The 25221-nt window shown below is 44.8% G+C and overlaps 1 protein-coding gene across 1 annotated transcript in view; it reads right to left on the bottom strand.

Annotated features, from left to right (window-relative positions):
• The window catches only part of LOC126529908 (endoplasmic reticulum aminopeptidase 2-like), a 123128-nt gene that overhangs the window by 17048 nt on the left and 80859 nt on the right, over window positions 1-25221 (bottom strand). Inside the window, exons 13-15 of the mRNA XM_050177359.2 lie at window positions 23223-23390; window positions 10060-10200; window positions 9448-9529 (exon numbers count right to left, since the gene is read on the bottom strand). Of these exons, the coding sequence (XP_050033316.1) occupies window positions 9448-9529; window positions 10060-10200; window positions 23223-23390 (391 nt within the window). The remainder of the gene's footprint in view (window positions 1-9447; window positions 9530-10059; window positions 10201-23222; window positions 23391-25221) is intronic.

The raw sequence follows: 25221 nt of genomic DNA, 5'->3' as shown, positions 1-25221 counted from the left end.
ATTTTTAGAAAGGTGCTCAGAAAGGTTGCACATTACCTAACCATTTTCCAAAATCTGACCGACTCATGCACTGTTGCTCGTCTCTGGAAAATTGCCACTGTCATCCCTGTATTTAAATCTGGCAACAAAAAGCTGTTTTCAAGCTACAGGCCAATTTCTTTAATTAACACATGATGTAAGTTATCAAAGCATATCATTCATAAACATATCAGCAGGTCTTTGGCTGATAATAGCATAATCTCCAAGTGGCAACATGGGTTCCGTTCTGGCCACTAAACAGTCACACAACTCATCAAATTCACTCATGACGTTGCAATGGCACTAAACACTCGTGGACAGATAGATGACACCTTTATAGATTATGCGAAAACATTTGATACAGTCTGCCACAAAAAACTTCTCATTTTAAACTACGCTCAGTTCTTAAAAATCGCAAACTACACGACTGGCTGACTAGCTATTTGGATGTGAGATCTCGGATTGGTTCTTTTAAAATGCTGACTTCTCAGTTCCGTTACTTCAGGTGTTTCCCAGGGCTCAGTCTTGGGGCCACTACTATTCATTAGTATTGTCAAGAGGTGTTATAGTTTAATTGATGAAACTCTCGGATAGTAGAGCACCGCAGTGAGAGGACACACAGCTTAGGCAACACAGGCACAAGGCTTCCAACCACTCGTCTTCATCATTTCTAGGAGCAGTGCTTGCTGCTTGTTCTTCTCCAGTACTACAATTACCTCCCCAGAGAAGGGGAGCCGGCTCGGCGACCTATGGGCTAGATAGAACAGGTGGGCCAAAGTATGGCTTGAGCTGCTGAACATGCACGAATTCAGTGGCGCTTATCAGAAGGCGGCTCAAGAAGTTCTACCAAATAATTCACAGGAGACGTTTGACTGACAACACGGTAGCGACCCCGGTTCTTGGAAACAAGCTTGGGTTAAAGTCCAGGGCTGGTAGCGGGAACCCAAAGACAGACTAGTGAGTCAGGGGCATAGGGTGTAGGAGAGGCGGGAATATCCCGAAGGTGCTTCTGTAGGTGCTGATCTTCCGAAGTAAATGTGCGGGCGAGCTTTCGGCACTTTTCCGCGTGTGGAGCAGCTTTGGACAGGGTAGTAGCCTTCGTTGTGTCAGGGCGATACGGAAGGGTGGTATCCATTGTGCAGGAAGGCTCGCGTCCGTAAAGAAGAAAGAATGGGGAAAATCCCGTAGTGGTCTGTGTGGCGGTATTATAAGCGTATGTCATGAAGGGTAGAATGCGGTCCCATTGGTCTGGTTAGATGCGACGTACATGGCTAACATGTCGCCAAGAGTACAGTTAAAGCACTCAGTCACCCCGTTAGTTTGTGGGTAGTAGCAGTTGTGGTACGGTGAGTTACATGGCATTCCTTGAGTAGGGCTTCTATAATGTCAGAGAGAAGACTCTGTTGCTCAGCAATTCTCTGGGGCCTCCATGGCGAAGTATGATGTTACGCAGGAGGAACCAGGCAACATCACGCACAGATGCTATCGCGTAAGATGGTCTATCGCCACAATCACCCAGTGGTTGCCACCTGAAGTACTTGGAAGGGGCCCATAAACTCCAACGCGAGCAAAGGCCCGTCCCGGACAAGGCAATGGTTGCAGTAGAGCTGCTGAGGCACAAGGGGTATTCTTGCGGCATTGGCAAGTGAGGCAGAAACGGACATATTGGCAGACGAATCGGTACATCCCGCACCAGTAATAAGGGAGTCGAAGGCGCGCATATGTTTTTAGTACTCCTGCATGTGCTCATTACGGGTCATTGTGAAACACTGCACGTATGTCCGAATGTAGATGCCGAGGAACCAGGAGTAACCATTTGCACCTGTCCCGAGAGGTAGTTACGCCGGTATAAGAGTTCGTCATGAACAGCGAAGTCGTGTGCTTGGCGATGCACTGCACGGTCAGGAGAAGGCGCTGATCGGTGTGACAGAAAAGCCAGCATAGCAACAATCTATTGATCCTTCTGCTGCTCCAAAAGCATGTTCGTGGCAGTGAGGGAGGACTCACATATTCGTACTTTCTTATAATTGGGCTGGCCTGACACTGGGCAGCGAGACAAGGCATTCACGTCCGAATGTTTACGGCTATAGCGGTACAGCACTTGAATATCGTACTCTTGGAGGCGAAGCGCCCATCGAGCGAGGAGACCTGAAGGATCTTTCAAGGACGACAGCCAGCAGAGTGCATGGCGGTCAGTGATGATGTCGAACGGGTGACCATAGAGGTAAGGATGAAAATTCGTTATGGCCCAAATGATAGCCAGGCATTCTTTTTCTGTAACGGAATAGCTTGCTTCTGCTTTTGTGAGTGCGCGGCTAGCGAAGGCAACAATGCATTCATCAAAGCCAGTCTTTCATTGTGTAAGAACAGCGCCAATGCCGACGCCACTGGCATCCGTGTGTATTTCTGTCAGTGCGCTTCGGTCAAAATGTCAGAGCATGGGGGGTGAGGTTAGCAGACGACGCAGCGGCATGAGTGTGGCATCGCAAACTGGTGGCCAGGCCAAGAGGTCATGGTTACTTGTGAGAAGCTGCATCAAAGGCACTATTATGGAGGTGAAGTTGCGGATGAAACGACGAAAGCAAAAGCATAATCCGATGAAGCTGCGGAGTTTTTTTTTTTGTGGTTTTTGGTCGTGGGAATTCGACGACGTGGCCAAGCATGACTAGCTGCCGGGCGGCGAAGCGAGACTTCTTTAAGTTGAGCTGGAGTCCAGCATCGGTGAGGAAAGTGAGCATGCGTTTGAGTCGGAGAAGGTGAAAAGAAAAGTCCGCGGAAAAGATGACAATGTCATCGAGATAACAAAGCCACCTACCATCTGAAGCCCCGGAGGACGTTATCCATCATTCTTTCAAACGTTGCAGGTGCATCACACAGGCCAAAGGGCATCACGGTAAATTCATATAAGGAGGTATGGTGGGGTAAATGGTACATGTTAGTTTTAACGTAATATTTTAGAAACGGCTGCAGACATACGCATCAACTTTCACGGGCTTACAAAAGATGCTCTTGGGTACAATACGAGACACTTTGTTTGTGTCGAGATGGTTTGATTTTCCGGTGGCCCACTCCCAAAATTTCGGGTGTGTTTAATTATTTGATGTACCTTTTCTCTGCAGCCACGCAGAGGAATGTGATGATATTATGCAGTGTTATTCTAAATACCCATAGGTTATATCTGAACTAAAGAAATATCATATCCACTTTGGAGTTCGCACCCGAAAAAGAATAATATCTCTGCTTGCACAAAACCACAAGGGGGGTTTCTTGCAATGTAAATTTTTCCAGTGTTATCATTCATATCATCAGAGATTTCTTTAGTTCAGAATATTTATGACTGGTTGTAGTACATGTGTACAAAATTTCACTGGAATAGGATCAATACTTTCTGAGAAAAGGTACATTGAATTTGAAATATTCATAAAAAATGCAATTTGAGAAAAACGAAGTTTTATGTTCGAATACTGCTTGTGGATGCTCAAAATGTCCCAGAAGGATACATATTGCTGCCGACTTTCTTCCAGGTGTCTCCAAAACCCTTCTTAGTGTTACTTTTTATCCTTCATTTTTTCTTGCTCTCGGCAGAGTCATAGAATTCTGCCATGTCAACAGGCTCTTTGTCCATCCTATCGAGGGCAATATTACAAAACAGACCTGGAACAATTCCAAGGGCCTCCAGAACAGCTTTTCGTGCAGAATTGCTGTCATTGTAGTAGGCTACAGCATTGTTAGTTGCTGTCTTCAATGCGTAAGCACTGACAAAGTTTTCTTAGGGCAGCGGCACCATATGAGTTGGTTGAGCGACTCATTGGTGTTCTGTGTTCGTTCATGAATACATTTGCTCAGAAGACCGGTTACCTTTGAAGTTCGCTTTCTGCTCCATTTTCTGGACGATCGTGCCATCTTCTGGGCAAGTAATATGTTTGAAACTCAAAACACAGGCTACCATGACCACGTAAGCAATAGTCTGACGTAATAGTTCTTTTCTACAAAGGACTATTACGTCAAACACTTGCTTCGAGTTGTTAACGAATTCGACTTCGACCTGCCATCTGCTAGCTGCTTGGTTAGCTCAGATGGTAGAGCAGCTGCCCCAGAAAGGCGGTGGTCCCGGGTTTCAGCCCCTGACCAGGACGAATTTTTCATCAACTACGATTCTTTTCTTTCGAGGAACCCGCATGGGATTCCTTTGTGGCAATTGCTACGATGGGGTGGATGACTCATTTTCTTTTAATTAATATATCATATTTTAGTACAAGTAATTTATATACCCCCCCCCCCCCCCCACACACACACAAGCAAAAAAGAATCCATGCCATAATGAAGAAAATCACAAACGACAGCGATAAACAAACCCGCCTACACCTGCCACTTTTAAACGGCAGGGCACACGGCACACCTTGGCACAACATTTGAACCGCTTTGAGCGGGCACTCGAGATCGCGCTCACGCAGGTTTGCTCATCATAGTGCAGTGTATTTTTCTGTGCCAAAATTGCAAATTCGATTTTATGGGGGTTTACCCTACCATACCCCCATAAGCCATCAGGCGTAACAAATTCCATTTTCTGACTATCTGCGTCAGCCACTGGGACCTGCCAATAACCAAATCGTAAGTCTAAGGACAAAAAGAATTCAGCGCCTTGGAGGCAGTCCAGTGCGTCGTCGATATGGGGGAGAGGATATACATTTTCCAGGTTATCTTGTTGAGTCACTGATAGTCCACACAAAAACAAATTTTCCCATATTTTTCTTTTTTCACCAGTACTACCGGTGGCTGTATCATGCTGCTTTGAAGCCCGTCTCTTACATGCTCATCGATGACACAGCGCTCCATCGCGGACACATGGTGTGGACGTTGCGTAGAGGTGCATGGCTGCTGGTCTCAATGTGATGAATGACTGTGGAGGTACGTCCCAAATATTGTTGTTGGAGGTCGAAAGAAGTTCAAAATCGCTTAAGACAGTTGATGATCTCCGTGCGTTGACTCGGAGTGAGGTTGGGATCAATAGACGTAGCAAACGTTCGGTCACATGCAGGCGCAGATGCAGAGACAGGGGGGTCATAGTGTCAACCTGAAGAGGAGTCGAGTCATCAGGCACATCGTACACAGAGCTCGTGTCAAATTCGTCAGCAAAATTGAGGCACTTGTCATGATGTGAGCTTGATGAACACGAAAATGGATTCGAAAAATAAAGTGCGCTGGAGCCCTGGCGAAAGGGAAGGTGGGCCAAGGGAAGCAAGAAAGGATGACGGGGTGCAGCAAGTTGAGACGGTGTGAAAAGAACTGTGGAATCGTAGAAAGCAGCACAGGAAACAGATACAAGGGTGGAAGAGAAAGCAGGGATATCAGTGTTGGTGGTGAAGAATACTCGAGCAGAAGGTGGAGGCAAATCTTCAGAAAGCCTGCCACAAAATGGGGTCAGCGCAAGTTCTGCACGGGCACAATCAATAACAGCCTGATGAGATGAGAGGAAGTCCCATCCTAGAATGATGGCGTGAGAGCAGCGGGGAAGAACAACAAACTCAATGTGGTACAAATTGTCTTGTATGGCGGCACGGACGGTACATGTTCCTAAGGGCTCAATTGGCTCAGCGCTTGCTGTACGTAGCAAAATGGAAGAAAACGGTGTCGCGACTTTTTGGAGCATACGGCAAAGGTGGTCGGCAATCACGGACACTGCAGCACTCTTGTCGACAAGCGTGTGAACGGCAGTACCTTCGGCAAAAACTTCAATGACGTTCGCAGGGAATAAACGAGGGCTTGAGCAGTTCGAAGAGATTGCAGTTCTTGCCTCCGGAGCTGCGCCTTTTAGTTTTCTTCCACAGCTGGAGGGCGGCGGATGAATCTTTGATGTGTGCAACAGAATACTTTTTAGCACCTGATGTGACTGCCTTTACGGCAGCTGCCTTCTGTTTCAATGTGATGGCCTGTAGTTATCGCTTACCATTTGGCTTGTCCATAGCATTGTGAAACTGGCAAAAACGACGACGTGGTCAAAGAACCAGTCTTTCACACTGTGACACAAAGTCCATCGTAGTCAAGCAGCACGTGGCACACAACACAGTACCCCCAACTACGCAGCTGATCCAGGCTGATCCGCTACTTTCATGTAGCTCCGCCATGGTCAATTCACACGGTCGCAGAGGCGAGGCTGAAATGCAGGTCCATGTGATTGAAGCGCGACTACGTCTTGCGGTGCAAAACAGTAGTTGATGAAAATTATGTGTCCCATATGTCGCCCATGAAAACATTAGAAAAAGTACAGACAATGTCATTAAAGTAGGAAAGTGTGAAGCCACAGGCTGTTTGGTTCCATCCATGAACAATTATGAGCACGAAACTGTGCAGGCTTCTGAAGTTTGCTTGTGGCAAAGCATGCTGAGATACGCCAAGATTGTATTATCGTATTTAACGCTGTAATGTCGTCAAAACTCTCTTATGCGTAGATGTAATGGCAATATATATTGTACTAACCTTATAATATTTGATAAGTAATCTTATTTTTTCACTGCCTTTTCACACTAAAGAATATGTTTTAGCTGTGTCTTGAGTACCAGAGAAGAACTACAGGTGGCATGTGTGCTGTGTTAGTGAAGGTTAAAGGGTGGTTTTTGTGAATTATTTCAAGGTACTAAAGTTAATTTGATCATAACACTGAAATAACAGATGTGTGCTGGTACTAAGAACACATGCATGTGGTACTTAGTTCAAAATCTGAGTTAACCCATTGCTCTAAATTCATGCAAAAACTCTTAAGACTCACTGGTGTAATGCCTGCCAATATAGTGCCGCGACAAACTTGGTGACATTCAAGTTGCACGCCCTTTGTATTGAACACTGTGCACGCCATACCGTGGTGTTGTTCAGCAACAACAGGCAGCAATCTTCGTGGCACGGGCAGCCAGTTGGACCCGGCTCGCATGCGCCACGCGCACGAGGTGTCACGCTAGGAGAAAGAGGAAGACGGTTCGAGGCCAGTCTTGAGAATGCGACCACCGGGGATTTCTTCACGACCGCAATGACTTTTACTTGTGGGCACAAGTTCGCCCTTAATAAATATAGTTGTTTTATTAATATCGTTACAATATAATTAGGGCTATAAATACAGACAGGCGTATTCGTAATTGATTGTGACACGATGTTGTGGCGAATGTTCTCCCTTACGCTTCATTTGTACTGTTGTTTCTTTGTATGCCATGTGATGTGATCTGGCACAGTAGACGACTTCGCGAACAAGCCTAGAACGGGAAACATAAATTTTTTTACACCGAAAAATTGGCCCTGCGAAATGTAGATGGGGTTGCCATGCCTGTGGGGGTGTAACCGCTTCCTGAATATCCGAGACACGTGGAAATCTGTGCATGTCCCTGGCTTGACTTCTGCGAATTCAGCTGTCTGCCTCACAGCAAAATCCAGGAAGTGGTTGGAGCGAGGACAGCAAGAAGTGGGCTATCTGGCCCTTGGCTGTCATGGGCACGTTGCAATCGGGGCCATTCAGGGTGATCTGGGCTGGTCCACATACAAGGCACCTGAAGCAAGGAGCAAGCTCTCCTACGAAGGGTGTCTGCACCTCATGGACGACACACGATACACCTGCATAACAGGCCAATGAACCAATTCAACTGGTTCAATTTCTGTGCCGCAAATATGGATTTCTTGCGAAACCAGTGTGCGAGGACCGGGAGTCTAAGTGGACAGTGGCTGTAAAGACATAGATGCCTGAAGAGGAGACGATGAGGTGGTGAAATGCAATGGCGGTGAAATCTACCTTTAGCCACAATTCCACAATTCATCATTTCATCAATTAGCCCCAATTCATCATCATTGTCGTCATCTTCAAGCCGCCATAGCAGGACGTATGGACTTCTATGGGAGCTTTGTTACCACGTGTATTTATACCTTAGCTCCACTGTGTGCGCAAAAAGGCCAACAAACCTAGTCGCACTAGCTTGAGCGTGACAGACTTGTGGCCTCTGAGATTGCAACCGCACCGATGCAATCTCGGAGGCCACGACTAACTGCACCAGCCTGCACGGTGTGCTGCAGTGAGAGAGAAAAGTGGAGCACTGATCTTTTACACTGCCACCCGCAAGCAGTAGCTCACCATTTCCATCACACTTCTCTGTCTGAATGTGGCACGTCGCGAAGGCTGGCTAAGGCTGGGCGATTGCACCAGTGCAATCTTGGAGCTATGCCTATCAGCATTAGCCTATGTGGTGCGGCAGTGAGAGGGAGAATAGTGACGGCATTAATGAGCTACTGTTTACGTGCAGCTATGTGCAGCGGTGAGAAAGACTAGTGTTGCTTGATGGCATATTCAATGGAGGAGTTTTGAACTTCTGCACCGAATGTGTGCCGAACCTTGCAGAAAGCTATATATCCAGAGTGCAAGCGTCAGGTTTCATAGACAGATCTTGTTCGTTACATCCATTGGCAGGACAATATTACGTTGTTAAAACGAGGTTTTAAACACATGGATCTCTGTGGGAATTTCAATGGGATTTTCACTTACTATGTTATATCCATTAGTTTGTTATATCTCATCTCATTAATGAGGTTTGACTGTACTAACTAATGGAAGGGCAAGCACTTAAGTTTAGATATTAATCAAGGCTAGGTAAATGAGCAGAGCAGATATAAATCTTTAATCTACAGTAATAAGCAGTAAAGGCTGTGGGGTTCTCACCCGTGCTCTTGGGACAAAGGAACGACAACACAGTAGTGCAAACAATCACAAGGGCATTTATTGCACCTTTTATTGGACCAGTTATTGCACCTGCTAGCCGAGTTGCTATTCACAAAACATGCCGATGGGTGCACGACAAATTGCGGAAGACCGACTCACCGAGACCGGATAATGAGCGAATATGTTCGCCCCATGCTGGACACCAGCGTCTGGTCGTTCGTGTGTACGGTTATGCGAACGGTGGCGCGTTCGAACGATCGTGTTCGTCCATTCCTGTGTAAGCCTCGCGAGACGGTCTTGCAGAAGCATGGATCGGGCAACGCGCAGAACGTCCGCGCCGCTTGCCGATCCCGAGCCAAAGAGGAAGAGCCTTCTCCTTTTTGCGCCCAAGAAACCCCGCCGTTAGTTGCGTTAGCAGAGCAACACTCGTGCCATCTCTCGTACTACCCTGCTAGCACACCGACCGCTGCAGTAAAGCCATGCGGCGAAGCCGGATTACAGGAGATGGGAACTATGCGAGAAAACACCATATCAGGGTACGCGTGAGAGTTGCACATCCCCATAAGGCAGGTGATTCCGGAAACATGCTGCAACCCCATTTACCAGGCAAGTTGAGATGCTCTGACAAAAACCTGATCATCAGCACTAAGCCACTTAAGCTGCATGCCCTTTGTCAAATCAGCCCTTCTTGTGGGCACTCCTTTTTTTAATGGTGTGCTAGCTATTCAGTGGCCACTGACCTCTTGGTAGTCATACTCAGTGTGAAACCTTGGCAGTAGAGCTGATAGGATGCTGTCCAGAGAGAATGTTGTCTCCTTGAAACTGCAACGAGAAAGCATAAAGACTCAGTGACAAGGTTTCGTCTACGGCTTCATCTAGTTAATAAAGGGAAAATGAGACATCCACCCAAACGTAGCTAAGTGCTCCAAAGGAAACCCGTACGGGTTCCTCGAAAGAAAAGCTTCGCAGTTGAAGAAAAATTCGTCAGGACGAATTTTTCTTCAACTGCAAAGCTTTTGACCACGACGAATTTTTCTTCGAGGAACCCGTACGGGTTTCCTTTGGAGCACTTAGCTATGTTTGGGTGGATGTCTCATTTTCCCTTTATTAATTAATTTTCTCCACCTTGCGGGTTTCCGCAGAACTATTATGTCAGCTTCCTCTACATGGAAAGAATTGAGATTTGAAGCAGGAAGCGCTTCTATGTCATGATAGCCAATATCATAAGTCCACAATGCCTCAGATTTGGTAGTCAAGTGTTCGACGAAATCCACAATGCCTGAGCTTTATATTTCGCACATGCAAGCTTTCTTTTGCAGTACATATCAATGAAGAAAGGACAACTTGCTCACAGACTGTAAATAGCGTCCCAATGGCTCTTGAGGAAGTGCCAGGTGAGCAAATGACCAGCAGGGTTGCTGGCCACGACGCCAATGACCGTGTGTGTGTCTTGGGCACGTACCTTGTCTGGCTCCAGTGAGAACTGCAGGTATCTAAGTAAGCGGGCATCCACGGTGAGACTCTGGCATGCTATAAATGTGTGCCTCCTCACAGTGTTTCCTAGCTCTTTCTTTTGTGAGATGACACATCCTTCATGTATAATGTAAATGCACTGAAGAAATGATAATGCTGGCTCTAAAATGGCAGCAGAAGTTCTGCTGCATTGCTTCACACACTGGTGTCTTGTTACTAATAGCATTTGAAATAAACATTTCAGTGGAACTTCACAATTCAACCTTGTGGGGTCTCAAGCATGCTCTTGGGACAAAGGAAGGACAAGACAGTAGGAGAAACCAACCTAAGGGCATTTATTCTGCCTTCCATGCAATGGGGCTGCAGGGGCTGCAGTATGTGTAAATAAATAAATAATGGCAGCTATCTGAATTGCAACTAATGGAAGGTCTTGATGGACGCTGACGGATCAAGGAAGTCCGACTCACCACGGAAGGATACCGGGCAAATATGTTGAACTACTGAACTACTGTTTACCGCCACTGCACATGCAACGCAAGAGGGCCAAAAAATGAGCTTTCAGGCTGTCCAAACAAGATGGAGGTTCACAGGAAGGCTTGAAGTCATCCAGACTAGTTGAACAAGAAATGTCGTTGGAGCCAACCAATGTTTTCATCAAATTGTACCATTTTTTTTGGTTTCTCAGCTAGGTTAATTGAGAAAATGGCAGAAAACTTTTAGTTATATCTGCGCTGTAGAAAAGTGGAAGTTTGCATTTATTCATGAACCTTGTGAATGAAACAACAACAAAGGGCACGGCAGCAGGGCTTGCACACAGATGGCTCACCCGCTTGTCTTCTTTGTGCAGATTATCGCGAACCTGCTGCCAATACCAGCGGGACATCAAGAACCAAATCAGTCTTTCGTGATTCTCAACGCGCATGTGCTTCAGAATGTCACCTTTTCGTCGTTTCCTTTCCTACCATTTGCGGAAGGGAACCCGTCATCGTCTACCTCCAGCGGAAGTACATTCTTGAAGCCGCCCAGCACGGCCCTTCACCTCACCCGGAGCACAAAGCCGGCGACGACCCAGCACATCACAAAGGGCATGGCAGCAGGGCTTGCATGCAGATGGCTCACCCGCTTGTCTTCTTTGTGCAGGTAAGAAGACGTTTTGGAAAGTGTTTTCGCTCTAGTGAGCGCTGTCTCTTCGTGCTGCCGTACCCTACGGTGCTTCTCGATTGTTTGTATGACATAGTGTACCTTGCAAAGTTGTTACTGCTTGCTGGAGAAGTCGAGACTAATCCCGGGCCTGACCTTCCGGACCTTGCCGAACAGTTAACTCAAATCGCCGCAGATATAAAGACAATAAAGGAAGAATGACTGACATCGATAGATGAAAAACTAGAATGTCTATCATGCCTTGAAGATAATGTTTCAGCTTGCACTAAACAAGTCGCTAGCCTACAAGAAATTGTATCATCCTTGGAATTAAGGCTAGACGATCTAGAGAATAGATCCAGAAGGTCGAACCTTATTGTGTATGGTATGCAGGAAAATACAGAAGAAAATACCGAATCCCTGGAACGCGCGGAGAATGAAAAGGTCATTAGGCATACTTTGGAGTTAGAAGCAGTGGCAATTGAATGCATCCATAGACTAGGCAAATCAATGGCAAACAAAACAAGACCAATAATCTTTAAACTCCTTGACTTCCGAGACAAAAAAAAAATTTTGCTTAACTGTCAAAAGCTCAAGGATATTGACTACGCCATCAGCAAAGACTTTTCAGCGCGAGTCTGAGATATTAGGAAGAAGCTATGGCAATATGGAAAAGAAAGGAAGGAATCCGGTGATAAAGTGGCCCTGGTCTACGACAAACTAAAAATTAATAGTTGCCTTTATCCTTGGGATGAGGAAAATAATGAGGTGACCCCCATTATGCCCACTTCAAGCGATGCAAAAAACCAGGACACCAGTATGCAAACCTTGCGTCCCCGTCGTCACCAACATCCAAAATAATGTTCGGTAATATTAACGCTCGAAGTGTTAGTAATAAGCTCGGACCCCTCGAATCAATGTTAATAGCTTTCGAACCGGAATTTATAGGCATAACAGAGACTTGGCTAACCAAAGATGCCAAAGACTTTGAAGTTACTCTCCCAAACTACGTCATTATTCGCAAAGATCGACCAACATGAGGCGGTGGTGTTGTTCTTTTGATAAAAAGGGAAATTCCGTACATTAAGTTGCCTGACGTTGAGGGGGTTGAAGCTGTATTTTGCAAACTTTGCTTTGCCAACACCACCTTCATTGTTGGACACATTTACGTAGTCCTTCTACTGATCTGAATGTACTGCAATCATTGCACGTGTATATGCAGCAGCATGTGAAGGGGACCAAGCTCATATTACTAGGCGACCTTAATCTCCCTTGTATCAACTGGCACACACTGCATCACCATTCACCTTGCGCAGATATTTTCGACATTATGCTCTCTTTTAACCTAACCCAGATAATAACTGAGCCCACCCGTGTACAAGGATCCAGTTCTAACATTTTAGACCTAGTATTTTTAAGCAATAATTTCCCCACCCATAATGCTAAATTCGAAGTGTCGACCGGCTTGTCAGATCACAAACTAGTATTGTGTGAGGTGCCGTATCAAGATTCGTTACCCTCTTCACAACCAACAAAAACGTAAGTAGACTACAGCAGAGCTGATGATACAAGCATCATCGATACACTGTCATTGTTGGCAAGCGAGCAGCACTCGTTGCACTATGCCTCATGCGCAACTTTTCTTCGCTCCACAGATTTTCCTGATGCTGGCCCTTGTTTCACTTTCTGCGCCCATCCAAACTCGCCCTACCGTGGGCGAACGCGTCGATGCTGTCCAAGATCAAGAGCCTGTCACCGGCACGTGTGGTCTCCATAATCTTCCATCCTTCCTGGATGTACCGCTAGATGGACACCGCATCGTTTCTGGGACGACGTCACCAGCTGATTTACCGCCCTTTCCCAGCCCCTTCAAAAGCAGCTTGCTGATGAACTACTCCTTCAGTGGGCATGCAAGCAGCACTCGTTGCACTATGCCTCATGCGCAACTTTTCTTCGCTCCACAGGTGCGTAACAATTTGACCCTGTATGCTAAATGGAGTGATAATCGCTCACTTTCGCTGCTCCCATGCCCACTTGTCTTACATGCTACTATGTGTGATTGTCTCGACGTGGCGCTGTTGTTGTTGCAATGCGGTGATGTCGAGGAAAAACGGGGCCTCCAAGGGTGCAGAGGTCGGCTCAAGATGACTCTGCCTCGAGTAGTCTTCCTGAATCCCAGTCTGATCACACGGGTACCGTGCTATTAATGCCAAAAGACATAAAGAAGTCGACAGTCGAGCTTACTAAAGGCCAGTTCGAGTTGACATCAGATATGAAGGATGTGAAAGCCAGCCAAAACGCAATCGAAGGCAAGCCAACTGATATTTTCCGCCATCTTGAATCACTTGAAAATAAATCTGAAGCACTAGACACATTTTGCAATGATATCACCATACTTCAAGAGAGCGCTGAACGGTCGAAAAAGCAGCAGGACACCATAGTCTCGCGCTTAGACGACTTGGAAGACAGATCAAGGCGGAATAACTTGGTTTTTCACGACATACCCGATTCCCATGAGTCATGGCTGCAAACTGAACAAAAAACTGTGGATGCCCTGTCGTCAGTGATGGGAAATGCCTTGCCACCAAACTCAGTTGAATGGGCGCATCGAATCGGTACTTTTTCAAATACGAAATGTCGTCCGGTTATAATGAAACTAACCAACTTCAAAATTAAGGAGAGCATACTTTCGTCGCGCAGCCAGCTTAAAAGTAGTAACATTTCAGTAACTGAGGACTTCTCGTCTGCGACAAGGCTCGCTCGAAAAAGGCTTCTCGAATTTGGTTAAAGGGCCCCTGAAACGGTTCAGACAAATTTTGTAGACACGTAGGGTACAGCTTAAGTAGAACATTCACACCACAATTTAAGTGAAGCGTTACGTATTAATGGAGCTACAAGCGATTAGAAGTTACCCTCCTCCCTAGTCATGCTTTTCCTCCTCAACTCGTTCGCCGAGCGATCGGCGCTAAGCTCCGCCTTCACTGGTTTCGCGTCACGATGCGGCGTCACATCGTCCACTTCCGGTTGTTTTGGAGCCTGCCCCCGCCCGCGTGAATCCTCTCCGCTAGCCGCTTGGCCGTCGACCCCAAGCGAGAGCTATCGAAGCAGCGTGCGTTGCGAGCATTCTGTCGTAGCGCCGAACGTGTCCGGTATTCCGGTAACCACTGGCAAGCTGGTCATTTCGACAAATGACTGGAGGCATAAACTCAAGCTGATGAAGGAACTTTAGCGTAAACGTACGTGCGGCCTGATCGGTCTGCACGGTCCAGCCACTTGTTGGCGCAGCGCTTAACCAGCCAAACAAAGCGCTAATATTGCTCTAACCAAGTGTAAAACATTTTAAACATTTATGAAAACAAAGTGTTGATGATTACACTCCTGCGAAAAATACACACCAGCAGCCAAAGAAGAATAGACTTCGTTACTGCTACTGTGTATGGTTGAGCTCTGTGCCACCAGGTGGCTGCACCGTGCAGACCATTCGCATTTGCGATTCTGCTCATCCCATGGCTCATCCCGTTACGGCACAGTCAAGCAGCCAAACCCTGTCCCCTTGCGCTTGCATTTGCCCTAATACCGGACTCGCGAAACGCTATTGCGTTAGTAATTTTCCGGTGTAAAGTGACGGCCACAAACGCGCAAACCCTGGCGCCGATCGGATAGCGGCAGTCCGATGCGCAGCAGGCAGCTCGCTCGTATGCTGCCTTGCAGAGGGACACTATGTCGCAGCTTGACATATTGCCAGTCGCTACGTTTGCAGTCCGCAAAGCAACAAAGTCAAATCATAGTGCTCGCGAAAAGACTGAGACCGACTCTGACCGCGGAGCTCTCGTCAAAATGGAGTACGTTGTAACACAAGCAGACGACACTTGCTGTGTGCCGGAAGTGCTTAATTGTATTGAAAAGTCGTTCTTGTGCATTCTCTTTATGTTACTTTCTGTTTATAAAAACAAATGAACTAACATTCCAACTATTACGAAGATCATTTGTTTACCATAAAGTTGGAAAAATTATTGATCACGCGCCCTGGTCAGCCAATCGGATAGCTCGCCCCACTGACGTCATATGGGTGATTTTCGTCATATGGGTAGCGGCGGCTTAAAATTCCGCCGAGCAGCGTGCTCCGATCGGCAGCGATGTGCATTTTTAAAACCTTATAATAAATTACACGCTTTACGCGAAGCACTTAGATGTGTCAATTAATGATCAGAAGGACCTACTCTAACGACTCAGTACGTTTGTAGAAAATCGTCAAAATCGTTTCAGGGTCCCTTTAAAGCCAGCCAAATTCTCCCTCATTTAAACTATGTTTTAACAAGCTTTTCATTGATAAACAATGTTTTATGTATGATTCAACAAGTGACAGCGTTAAGCAAGTTAAATGTAGTGTTCCAGACCACGCAAGCACACCTGACAATCTGCGTCATCATCCTGCTACATAGCAATGTGCAAAGGGCAATGGCATATCTTTAACACCACAAGTCTCCGTGATTGTTGCAAACGCTAGAAGTGTGTTTCGCAAACGCGTGGAACTAGAATTGCTCATCGATAGCTGTAATGCTGGTATCATTGTATTAACAGAAACGTGGCTACAACCCCATGTGCAAGATTGTGAAATCTTTGACTTGTCTCGATTTCGTACCTTCCGCTGCAATCGCACTAATCGCAAAGGCGGAGGCATACTACTCGCTATTTCAAAATCCCTGCAAGGTCATCAAATCCACTTATACTGTAACCTGGAAGTTGTGTGCGTGTGCGTTGATATCGGTTACCGTAAAATTACGATTGTTGTCTGCTACTGCGCATCCATCCTACCCATCCACTTTCACCACTGAGCTTCACGATGTGCTTAACACCCTTACTTTGCGGCATCCTTCGAACACCATTATATTATTGGGGGATTTCAACTTCCCCAACATATGCTGGACTACTGAACCTCCGCACTGTTATCCATTTTCTTCGCAAAGTAATGACTTTCTTGATCTCTGCACTTTGTTTTCCCTAACACAATTAGTATTAGAACCAACGAGGATCTCGGAAAGCGCTGCTAACCTTTTTGACTTAATATTATGCTCTCATCCTGACATAGTTACCAATGTTTCATGCTTACCGGGCTTAAGCGATCACCTGGGTCTTTTTTTCAACATATTATCTCCTGTGATAAAACCAATTGTTGAAAAAAAAAAAAAAAAAATTTACCACTACAATAGGGCAAACTTTGACGATATTAGTATTAAACTAGCTAATTTTCTTGATCCTTTCCTAAGCCAATTTGATGATTACACGGTTGATGAGAACTGGACCATTTTCAAAAATAATATACATGAGCTCACCGACAAGTTTATTCCATCAAGCGTAATATCCTGCAATGTTAAGAAACCCTGGTTCAATTCCAAATTAAAAAGGCTTTCCAACCGAAAAAAATAACTGTATCGAATAGCGAATAAAAGTTCACTGGCATCGAAATGAGATGCTTATAAGGAGGCAAACAGTACTTACACAGAAGCTATTAAACTTGCCAAAACGGCATTCCAAGTACACACTTTGCCCACAATGCTTGCGAATGACCCTAAAAAGTTTTGGCGTGTTATTAACCCTTCCAAAGATAATTCAATCAAGTTGATTGATTCCAATGGTTCACCGGTACCCGGAGATTTATGTCCCCATATCGTTAACTCTGTGTTCTGTAACAACTTCATCGTATGTAGTAACCCTGTGCTTCCAACTCTCGAGTTTTGCAATTACCCACCTATGGACTTTATTATTGAACCTCTTGAACTTCTTGAACCTCTTGGGGTCAAAAATGTAATTAAAGGTCTCAAGTTGTCATCAAGTCCTGGTGCTGATTTGGTTAACGCGAAATTCCTGAAAAATACTGTTGTTTATTCATCTGTTCTGCTTTCGAAAATTTTTCAGCAATCCTTAGATACCCATCGGCTACCTGCAGATTGGAAGGTAGCCGATGGTAGCCGACTTCATAAGTCCGGTAGCAAACACTGGCCCCTCAACTACCGCCCCATTTCCCTCAGAAGCATTCCTTGCAAGGTTCTTGGAACATATTCTGTACTCACATTTAGCAAAGCACTTACACAATAATTCGTTTTTTACAAAAGCACAACATGGTTTCCAAAAAAACTTGTCATGTGAACCCCAACTTCTTTCTTTTACTCACAGCCTTCATCTTATTCTCGACAAAGGTTCTTTCGCAGACTGTGTTTTCTTTGATTTCGCCAAGGACTTCGACAAAGTGTGTCATAAATTACTTCTATTTAAACTTAGTAAACTTAATCTTGATCCTCACCTGTTTGCATGGCTTGAACATTTTTTCTTTAATCGGTCACAGTATGTGTTAAAAAATCATATGTCCCCATCTAATCCTGTAGACTATGGTGTGCCCCAAGGATCATTTATAGGCCCTCTTCTTTTTTTAATTTACATTAACGATTTACCCAATGACGTTTGTTCTAATATTTACCTTTTCGCAGATGACTGTGTTATCCTCCGTGAAATCTCGGACAAATCTGACCACAAAGTCTTACAAGACAATATAAACGCTATCTCTAACTGGTGTGACGTATGGTTAATGCAACTTAACGTAACTAAATGTAAATGTATGCGTGTAACTCGCAGCAATATTCCTCCACCGAACTATTACCTTAATGATACTCCCCTGGAGGTTGTAACCTCCTATAAATACCTAGGCGTCCACATAACCTCGTCACTTTCCTGGTCGTTGCACATCGACAACGTAATTAACAATACTAATCGCATGCTAGGTTATCTTTGCCAAAATTTTTCTTCTGCTCCCATATCATTAAAATTGATCCTATACAATACGCTTATTAGGAGTAAAATAGAGTACGCCTCATCCATCTGGGACCAGCACCTCGAAACCCTTACTCAATCACTTGAACTAATCCAAAACAATGCCGCACATTTCATTCATAGCAATTACAGCCGTCCATCAAGCGTAACCGCCATGAAAAACTCTTTGCTGCTTGCTCCTCTCTCAGCCTGGCGTAAGTGCTTTCGCCTTGCTTTATTTCATAAACTATATTTCCACAATTCGTATCTATCCGATAATCTAATATCATCTCCTACCTACATTTCCTCTCGCATCGACCATAGCCATAAGGTTGGAATCGTTCAGTGCCACACCAGAACCTGTAACGAATCATTTATTCCTAGGACCTCTCAAGAATGGAACCACCTTCCCGGCGCAGTTGTCGCAATCAAGGACAACTCAATGTTTCGTTCGGCCTTATCAGACATCATTACTCCCGGATACAATTAACTAATCAAATTTGCTGTTTATTTGCTGCTTTGTTTATTTACTTGTGTATGTTTTTTTTACCCACTCCCCTCTGTAATACTTCGGTCTTGAGGGTACAATAAAATAAAAAAATAAAAATTTGAACTATCGTCATTCAAGCAACTCACACATGATGGAAACACAGACATAGAAATTTTATGGCGCAAATTTAAATCCGTTGTGTCATATTGCATCAGTAATTACGTCCCCTTGGAAACTAAGAAAACTCATAAACATAACCCCTGGATAACTCGGACCGTTATTCATGCAAAAAGGAAAGTTCGCCGAATCAGAAGAAACAAGAAATCTCATCCCTCACAACGAACTGCTCAACAATTAACTCACGCCGTGGCCGATTTGAAAACAAAAATTAAGAAGGCCAAATCACACTATTTTACAAGAACACTTCCTAACTTTATAAAGAATGCTCCCGAAAAATTCTGGCATTATTTAAACCCTAAAACACGAGATGAAAGACCGACATCTCCTGAGGATAGCAAAAACGCTGCGACTTGTTTGCATAATTATTTCTGCATTATTTTTACATCTGATAACGGAGAACTACCAGGAATAACCTCCGGCACTGGTGTGAAGATGGAACCATTAATTATAGCAGAAACAGGAGTACTAAATCTTTCACTAAATCTTGACACAAAAAAAGGACCAGGGCCAGATGACATCCGTAACATATTCCTTCATCGATATGCCGAGTGGATGGCAAAATTCCTAATCCTTCTTTTTAAAAAATCATTATCCACCTGCACCCATCCTACGGAATGGAAAACTGCCAAAATAACACCAATACACAAATCAGGAAATAAATCTGATCCTTCAAACTATAGACCCATATCATTAACCAGCACAGTATGCAAGTTATTAGAACATATTATTTTAAAATACGTAAATGCTTATCTAGAAGTAAATTATATCTTAACCCCTTGTCAGCACGGCTTTCGTAAAGGCCTTTCTACTATTACGCAATTAATTGAATTAACACATGACATATCCAAGAGCATTGATAACCAGAAACAAATAGACCTCATATTTTTAGACTTTTCGAAGGCATTTGACTGCGTGTCACACACTAAACTTCTTGCTAAACTAGAACTAACTTTGGGAAGTGGCCCTATCCTTGACTAGATTAAAAACTATCTTAGTAATCGCACACAATTTGTTGAAATTAACAACGAGAAGTCCGCGACAACTAACGTTACATCAGGAGTACCCCAAGGAAATGTCCTAGCCCCAGTGTTATTATTAATCTTTATTAATGACTTACCAGCATATGCTTCACAGAGTATCAAACTTTTTGCAGATGACTGCATTCTTTTCCAGGAAATTAACTGCCTTGATGACCATAGAACTTTAAATAACGCCATAGCAGCAGTCTCCTAGTGGTGCAAGGACTGGCAGATGGATATCAATCTAAAGAAGTCTGTTCGATTATCTATAACCAGAAAAAAACATACATCAGCCTTCCAGTACACCCTTAACAACATTCGTCTTGCATCTGTTCATGAGCATAAGTACCTTGGTGTGACACTAACATCTGACTTCAGGTGGGATTCTCACGTTAACAATGTCACATCAACCGCAATAAGACAGCTATTCTTCATTATCAGACGTCTTAAACTAGAATATAAATAATAATAAACTAGAATAATAAACTAGAATATCCGGAGGGCTTTTGCCCTCCGGATATTCAAGCAATCTTTGGAAGCACGAAACCTTCAACAGGACACTCCCGAAGTATGGCCTGGATTCTGAACTCGGAACTCTGGCGGCAGGTCTGTTTCTTCAGGGACAGGCTACTGGTTTTGTGCGGGAGAGCCCCATCTGCGGAAGGCCAACAACGATGTTTTCGGGAATGGATTAGGATAGCAGAGCAGGCCACGGAATTCCTATGGGCCCATGCTCGTCTTTCGTTACTGAAGAAGGATAAGACTACGCGGGACCAAGGAAAAGTGGTAGTGCTCGGAGGTCAACAACTCCCAGCAAACATCGAAAGCACTCTGCGCAAGGGACCAAAGTTTGCCTGTGAACCTGATTTGTCACCTCCGGAAAAGGTCAGCTTGTCTAGATCCATTTCTCGTTGGGTCACTGAAGACTTTCGACCAAGGTGTGTGACTGAGTGCGTTGATGTGATCGCGAGGACTGTACCTCAGCGCAGTAAGTCAGACAACCTAACTGGGGTGTCGCGTTTTTTCGTCAAGCATGAGCTTAGGTTGGTTACTGTGGACAAAGAAGGTTTCTTTGTTGTTGTTCCTGAAGAATTGTACGCACAAAGAGCTAAAACCGCTATTGACAAAAATTTTGTTCCAAAAATTACCAATTTAAAGAAAGTGAAGAAAACTGCAATTGATTTGCTTGAGAAATTTGGTCTGGAAAGCCTCACGTCGGGAGTTAAGCATTCCAAGGGTCTGCACCTCGACATATATTTTAGTGTAAAGACACATAAGCTGGAAGTTCCTTTTTGAGCCATTATTTCTGAAAAAGGAACGTGGCAGTACACTGTCTCAACTGTTTTGCATAATGTACTGTCTTCAGTTCGTCTTAATGACCCCTTCCTGATAAGTCATTCGGAAGAAATTGTAGCCTTCCTAACAGAAAATAATCCAGGTAAATGCTCGGCGATCAGTGTTGATGTAAAGGGTCTTTTTTATTCGCTTCTGCAATCGGAACTAATGTGTAGCGTTAAAGAAGCAGTGACGCTCAACAATGATGAGTTCCGGTTTACGCAGGACTGTGGGATGCCCGTGGAACCTTTTCTAGAAATTTTGTTGTTTTACATAGGGAATACCGTTGTAAAATGGGGTAGTTCTATGTATGTACAAAAATCGGGAGTTTGCATTGGTTCAAAAGTTGCGCCAGTTTTGAGTGATATTTATATAAGTCACGTCACTAGAAAACTACAAAACAATCTTAAGGAATTGGCGGTGCATGCGTTTAGATACGTAGATGACTACCTGGTGTTTTGTTCTCGCGATAACTACACCAAGAAAGCTACGGATATTTTAAAGGTTTTTAGCGAATGTGATGGGGGCCTAGGTTTCACGCTTGTCCAGAGCTTATCCAGAGCAACAAATTACAGTTTTTAGATCTGTGCTTAACATTCCAGGATGAGCATGTCTGTTGGAATTATTCACCTAGGGCTAAGAAGCCACTGCTTGAATTTTCTTCTTCTCATTCTAAACTTGTTAAACGGGGGATAGCGTATTCAACCCTTAAGTCTGCCATTACTAAGTCATGTCCGCACAATATGCAACAAAGTTTTTCACAACAGAAAGAAAGGCTTGGGAAGGCTAGCTATCTCATGCATTTATTATCACTAACCTGCGAAAAACTTTTAAAATGGGTAAAAAGCTCTGGTAAGAAACAAGAAAAACAGAAAAAAGAAACAAAGTTTGCTGTGGTACCCTATATACATAGATTATCCCATGGTTTAAGGAACGTGGCCAATAGGTATGACATCAATCCAGTTTTCTCGGCCCCTCGCAAGTTGTCTAACATGTGCCCTATGATAAATAGGAAACTTGAACAGGGTGGCAAAAAAAGAAAAGATGACTGCGGCGTTAGACATGTGTCCCCTTTAGTGCCTTGCAACACCGGTATGGTTTATCAGATTACACTCGAGTGTGGGAAAGTTTACATTGGACAGAACGGCAGGTGCATTAACATTAGACTAAAAGAACACAAACATTCACTAAACAACCCCAATGCATCACATTTAGCGGCACATTGTTTCGATTGTGGTTGCAAACCTTTCTTTGAAGACACAAAAATTCTTTCCAGACATAAATGCCAAACCACACGGGAAATTATTGAGGCATTCCACATCAAAAGATAAGGAGACACTTGCGTTAGCCATGCTTCGTTGTCTCTGTTAGATTGCGAATTTCAGTACCTTCGCAATACGTGTACTAATCTGAAGTAACCTTTTTTTGTTTCCTTCTTTGACTTCCATACCTCCTGATATGTTTAACTGATGTTTTTTACCTTGTCATGTTCTTATGCTGCGGTTTTTGCAATCACCTATATATATGTTCTTCGTTTTAATAAAAATTTAGTTGAGAGTTGGCGCTCGTCCCGTCTGCTCCTTTCTGTGTCCATGTTCATTTCGCGCTACAAGCCAAGACCATGTTACCGTACCAACTCGCCCAACTGTCTATCCTTTTGACATTATTGTAACCTTGATTGTTGCGTGACTGTTATTAGCTCAATACTGACCCTGTAACTGGTTTCTGCAACTGTAATTACTGTTGTCATATCCTCCTCGTTCTTGTTATTCTCTTGTATAATCACGTAATCAAATTTTTATAAGCCCAAATTCTTTATTGTATAAGATTTAGTATGTAACATCTTATACCATGTTCTTGTGTATCACATACAGCCTTTCCTGTTACAATCCCTGATGGGATTCACAGTATCAATAAATGAAATGAATGAATGAAATTGTGAGTGACAGTTTCAGCTGGAATAGGCGACATGTTGAAGCAGTTTGATATAATCCCTCGGTCTGTACAGACTTTGCCCTCAGCATGCAAAGTCTTGCACAATGAAAGCAGCATTAGTGCCAAGGCAGCCACTCACTGCTGCAGCTGCCATTGGCTGGGCGATGCCCCCAGAGCTTGGAGCAGCAGGGCCTTCTCCGAGGGCACCTGGGAAGACAGGTAGTGCTGCCAGCAGTGCTGCCAGGCACGCCGACCCCCCTGGCGCACACCCGCTCGGTACACCACGTCCTTCAAGTTGGCTCCCAGGCTGCAACACAGGCACGTTTCTGTGCTCTGTAGCTGAGCACACACATTATGCAAATACAGTAAAACCTTGTTAATTCGAAGTCATCGGGACCACAAAAAATCTTCGAATTAAGCGAGTTTTCGAATGATCCGAACGCAAAAAAAAATGCAACCCAGGCAAAAAATTTCGCTGCAGGAATGCGCTACCTTTATTCAGTGATCTTTGGATTACTTATAGTAATCAGAGATGCTGGTTTGCCGTGTCCTGTAGTTTGAAGCTCCAAGGGTTATGTTTTCTAGTTGGCCAACTATGAGCAGCATTTGAGAATTTCTACCGTGGCACTCAGCAAAACTACGGATAACGTTCAGCGATTCGATAACTTCCCAGAGAGCGGGTGCTTGGGAGGGCTCGTTAGTGTCGTAGTCGTCGTCGCTGTCATCGCACATGGGAGCATCAGCGGTAGCTTCACTCTCCAAGTCTGAGTAGCACGTTTGTTGATCATTTTCAAAGTTCAGATACTCGGCGAAGCCAACTGCACCAGATTCGCTATCCTCTGTGCAGAGTGCATTGATGCGGTCGCAATACTAGGCTCCTCCTTCATCAAGTGCACCTGAATAGTCAGCATCAGCATCGACGGTGCTTTCCTTCGAGAAGCCAGAATGTTCAAAACACCGCATGATCAAAGTGGGTTCCACTTGCTTCCATGCATATACAATAAGACATATGGCCCCAAAGAGGTCGATGGAGTACTCCTTGCTGTTGTTATAGCAAAGGAGAATGTGCTTGAGCAGGTGGTGGCGGTAAATCTTCCTCGTGGGGTGAATGACACCTTGGTCCATTGACTGCGTGATCGACGTGGTGTTCGAAGGAAGAAATACCATTCTGATAGCTTTCAGGTGTGGTATGTCACCATGCACCGGGCAATTATCAACAATGAAGAGTACATTCCTGCCTGTGGCCACGAACTTGCGGTCAAGCTGCCAAACGTAATCTTCAAATAATGCACCTGTGACCCAGGCTTTCTTGTTGTGCCGGTAGATAAGCTCATCCCTTGGTGCCAGCGGTGCATCAGCGGTGCAGCAGCGAGGCTTCCCACTTTTTCCAACTACGAGTAGTGGCAGCTTGTGTTTACCACACATGTTCACGCCGAACAGAACGCTGATTCCTTCCTTGCCCTGCTTTCGACTCTTGACCATGGTGTCCTTTGCTGCAAACATTTTTGTGGGCAGCATCTTGTAAAAAAGGGCCGCCTTGTCAAGGTTGTACACATCGTCTGCACTGTACTTGCTAAGCAACGAAGCCAACGTGTGTTTCTTCCAGTCGTCGACGACGTTCTCGTTTGCGCTGCCGCTCTCGCCACAGACAGCTATGAAGGTCAAATTATTGCACTCTTTAAAACGGCTGAACCATCCATTGCTACACTTGAACTCTTTGTGCCCAAGTTGTAGAGCCCAAGTGCAGCGATGGTGTAGAGGTAGAGTATCCACCTCGCGTGCAAGAGGACCATGGTTCGAATCCCGAAGCCACGCAATTTTCCACCGGATTAACGAAAAAGAACAAAAATCTGCGCGTTGATAAAATTGCATAAACAGGCCTGGAAAGCGGCCTGATCCCGGTGACCAGAATCGGTAACCCACTCCCTCAACAGAGCAGGATTGGCCACCCTGGTGCAGTACTTGGCCACAACCTCCTATATGAATACAACAATCAAACCCCGGCCCTCAGTCCCCAGCAGCTGCAAAGCAACTGACCACAGTGGCGGTCAGACCTTTGACGCAGCAGAGGGTGCTAAGAATCTCTGGGTCTGGACAGGCCGCCATTGGAATCTGAACCTGGCAACGTTTAACGCTAG

This window comes from Dermacentor andersoni, chromosome 5 (genome assembly GCF_023375885.2).
Source record: "Dermacentor andersoni chromosome 5, qqDerAnde1_hic_scaffold, whole genome shotgun sequence".
Lineage (NCBI taxonomy): Eukaryota > Metazoa > Arthropoda > Arachnida > Ixodida > Ixodidae > Dermacentor > Dermacentor andersoni.
This window is presented reverse-complemented; position numbering and strand designations above follow the sequence as displayed.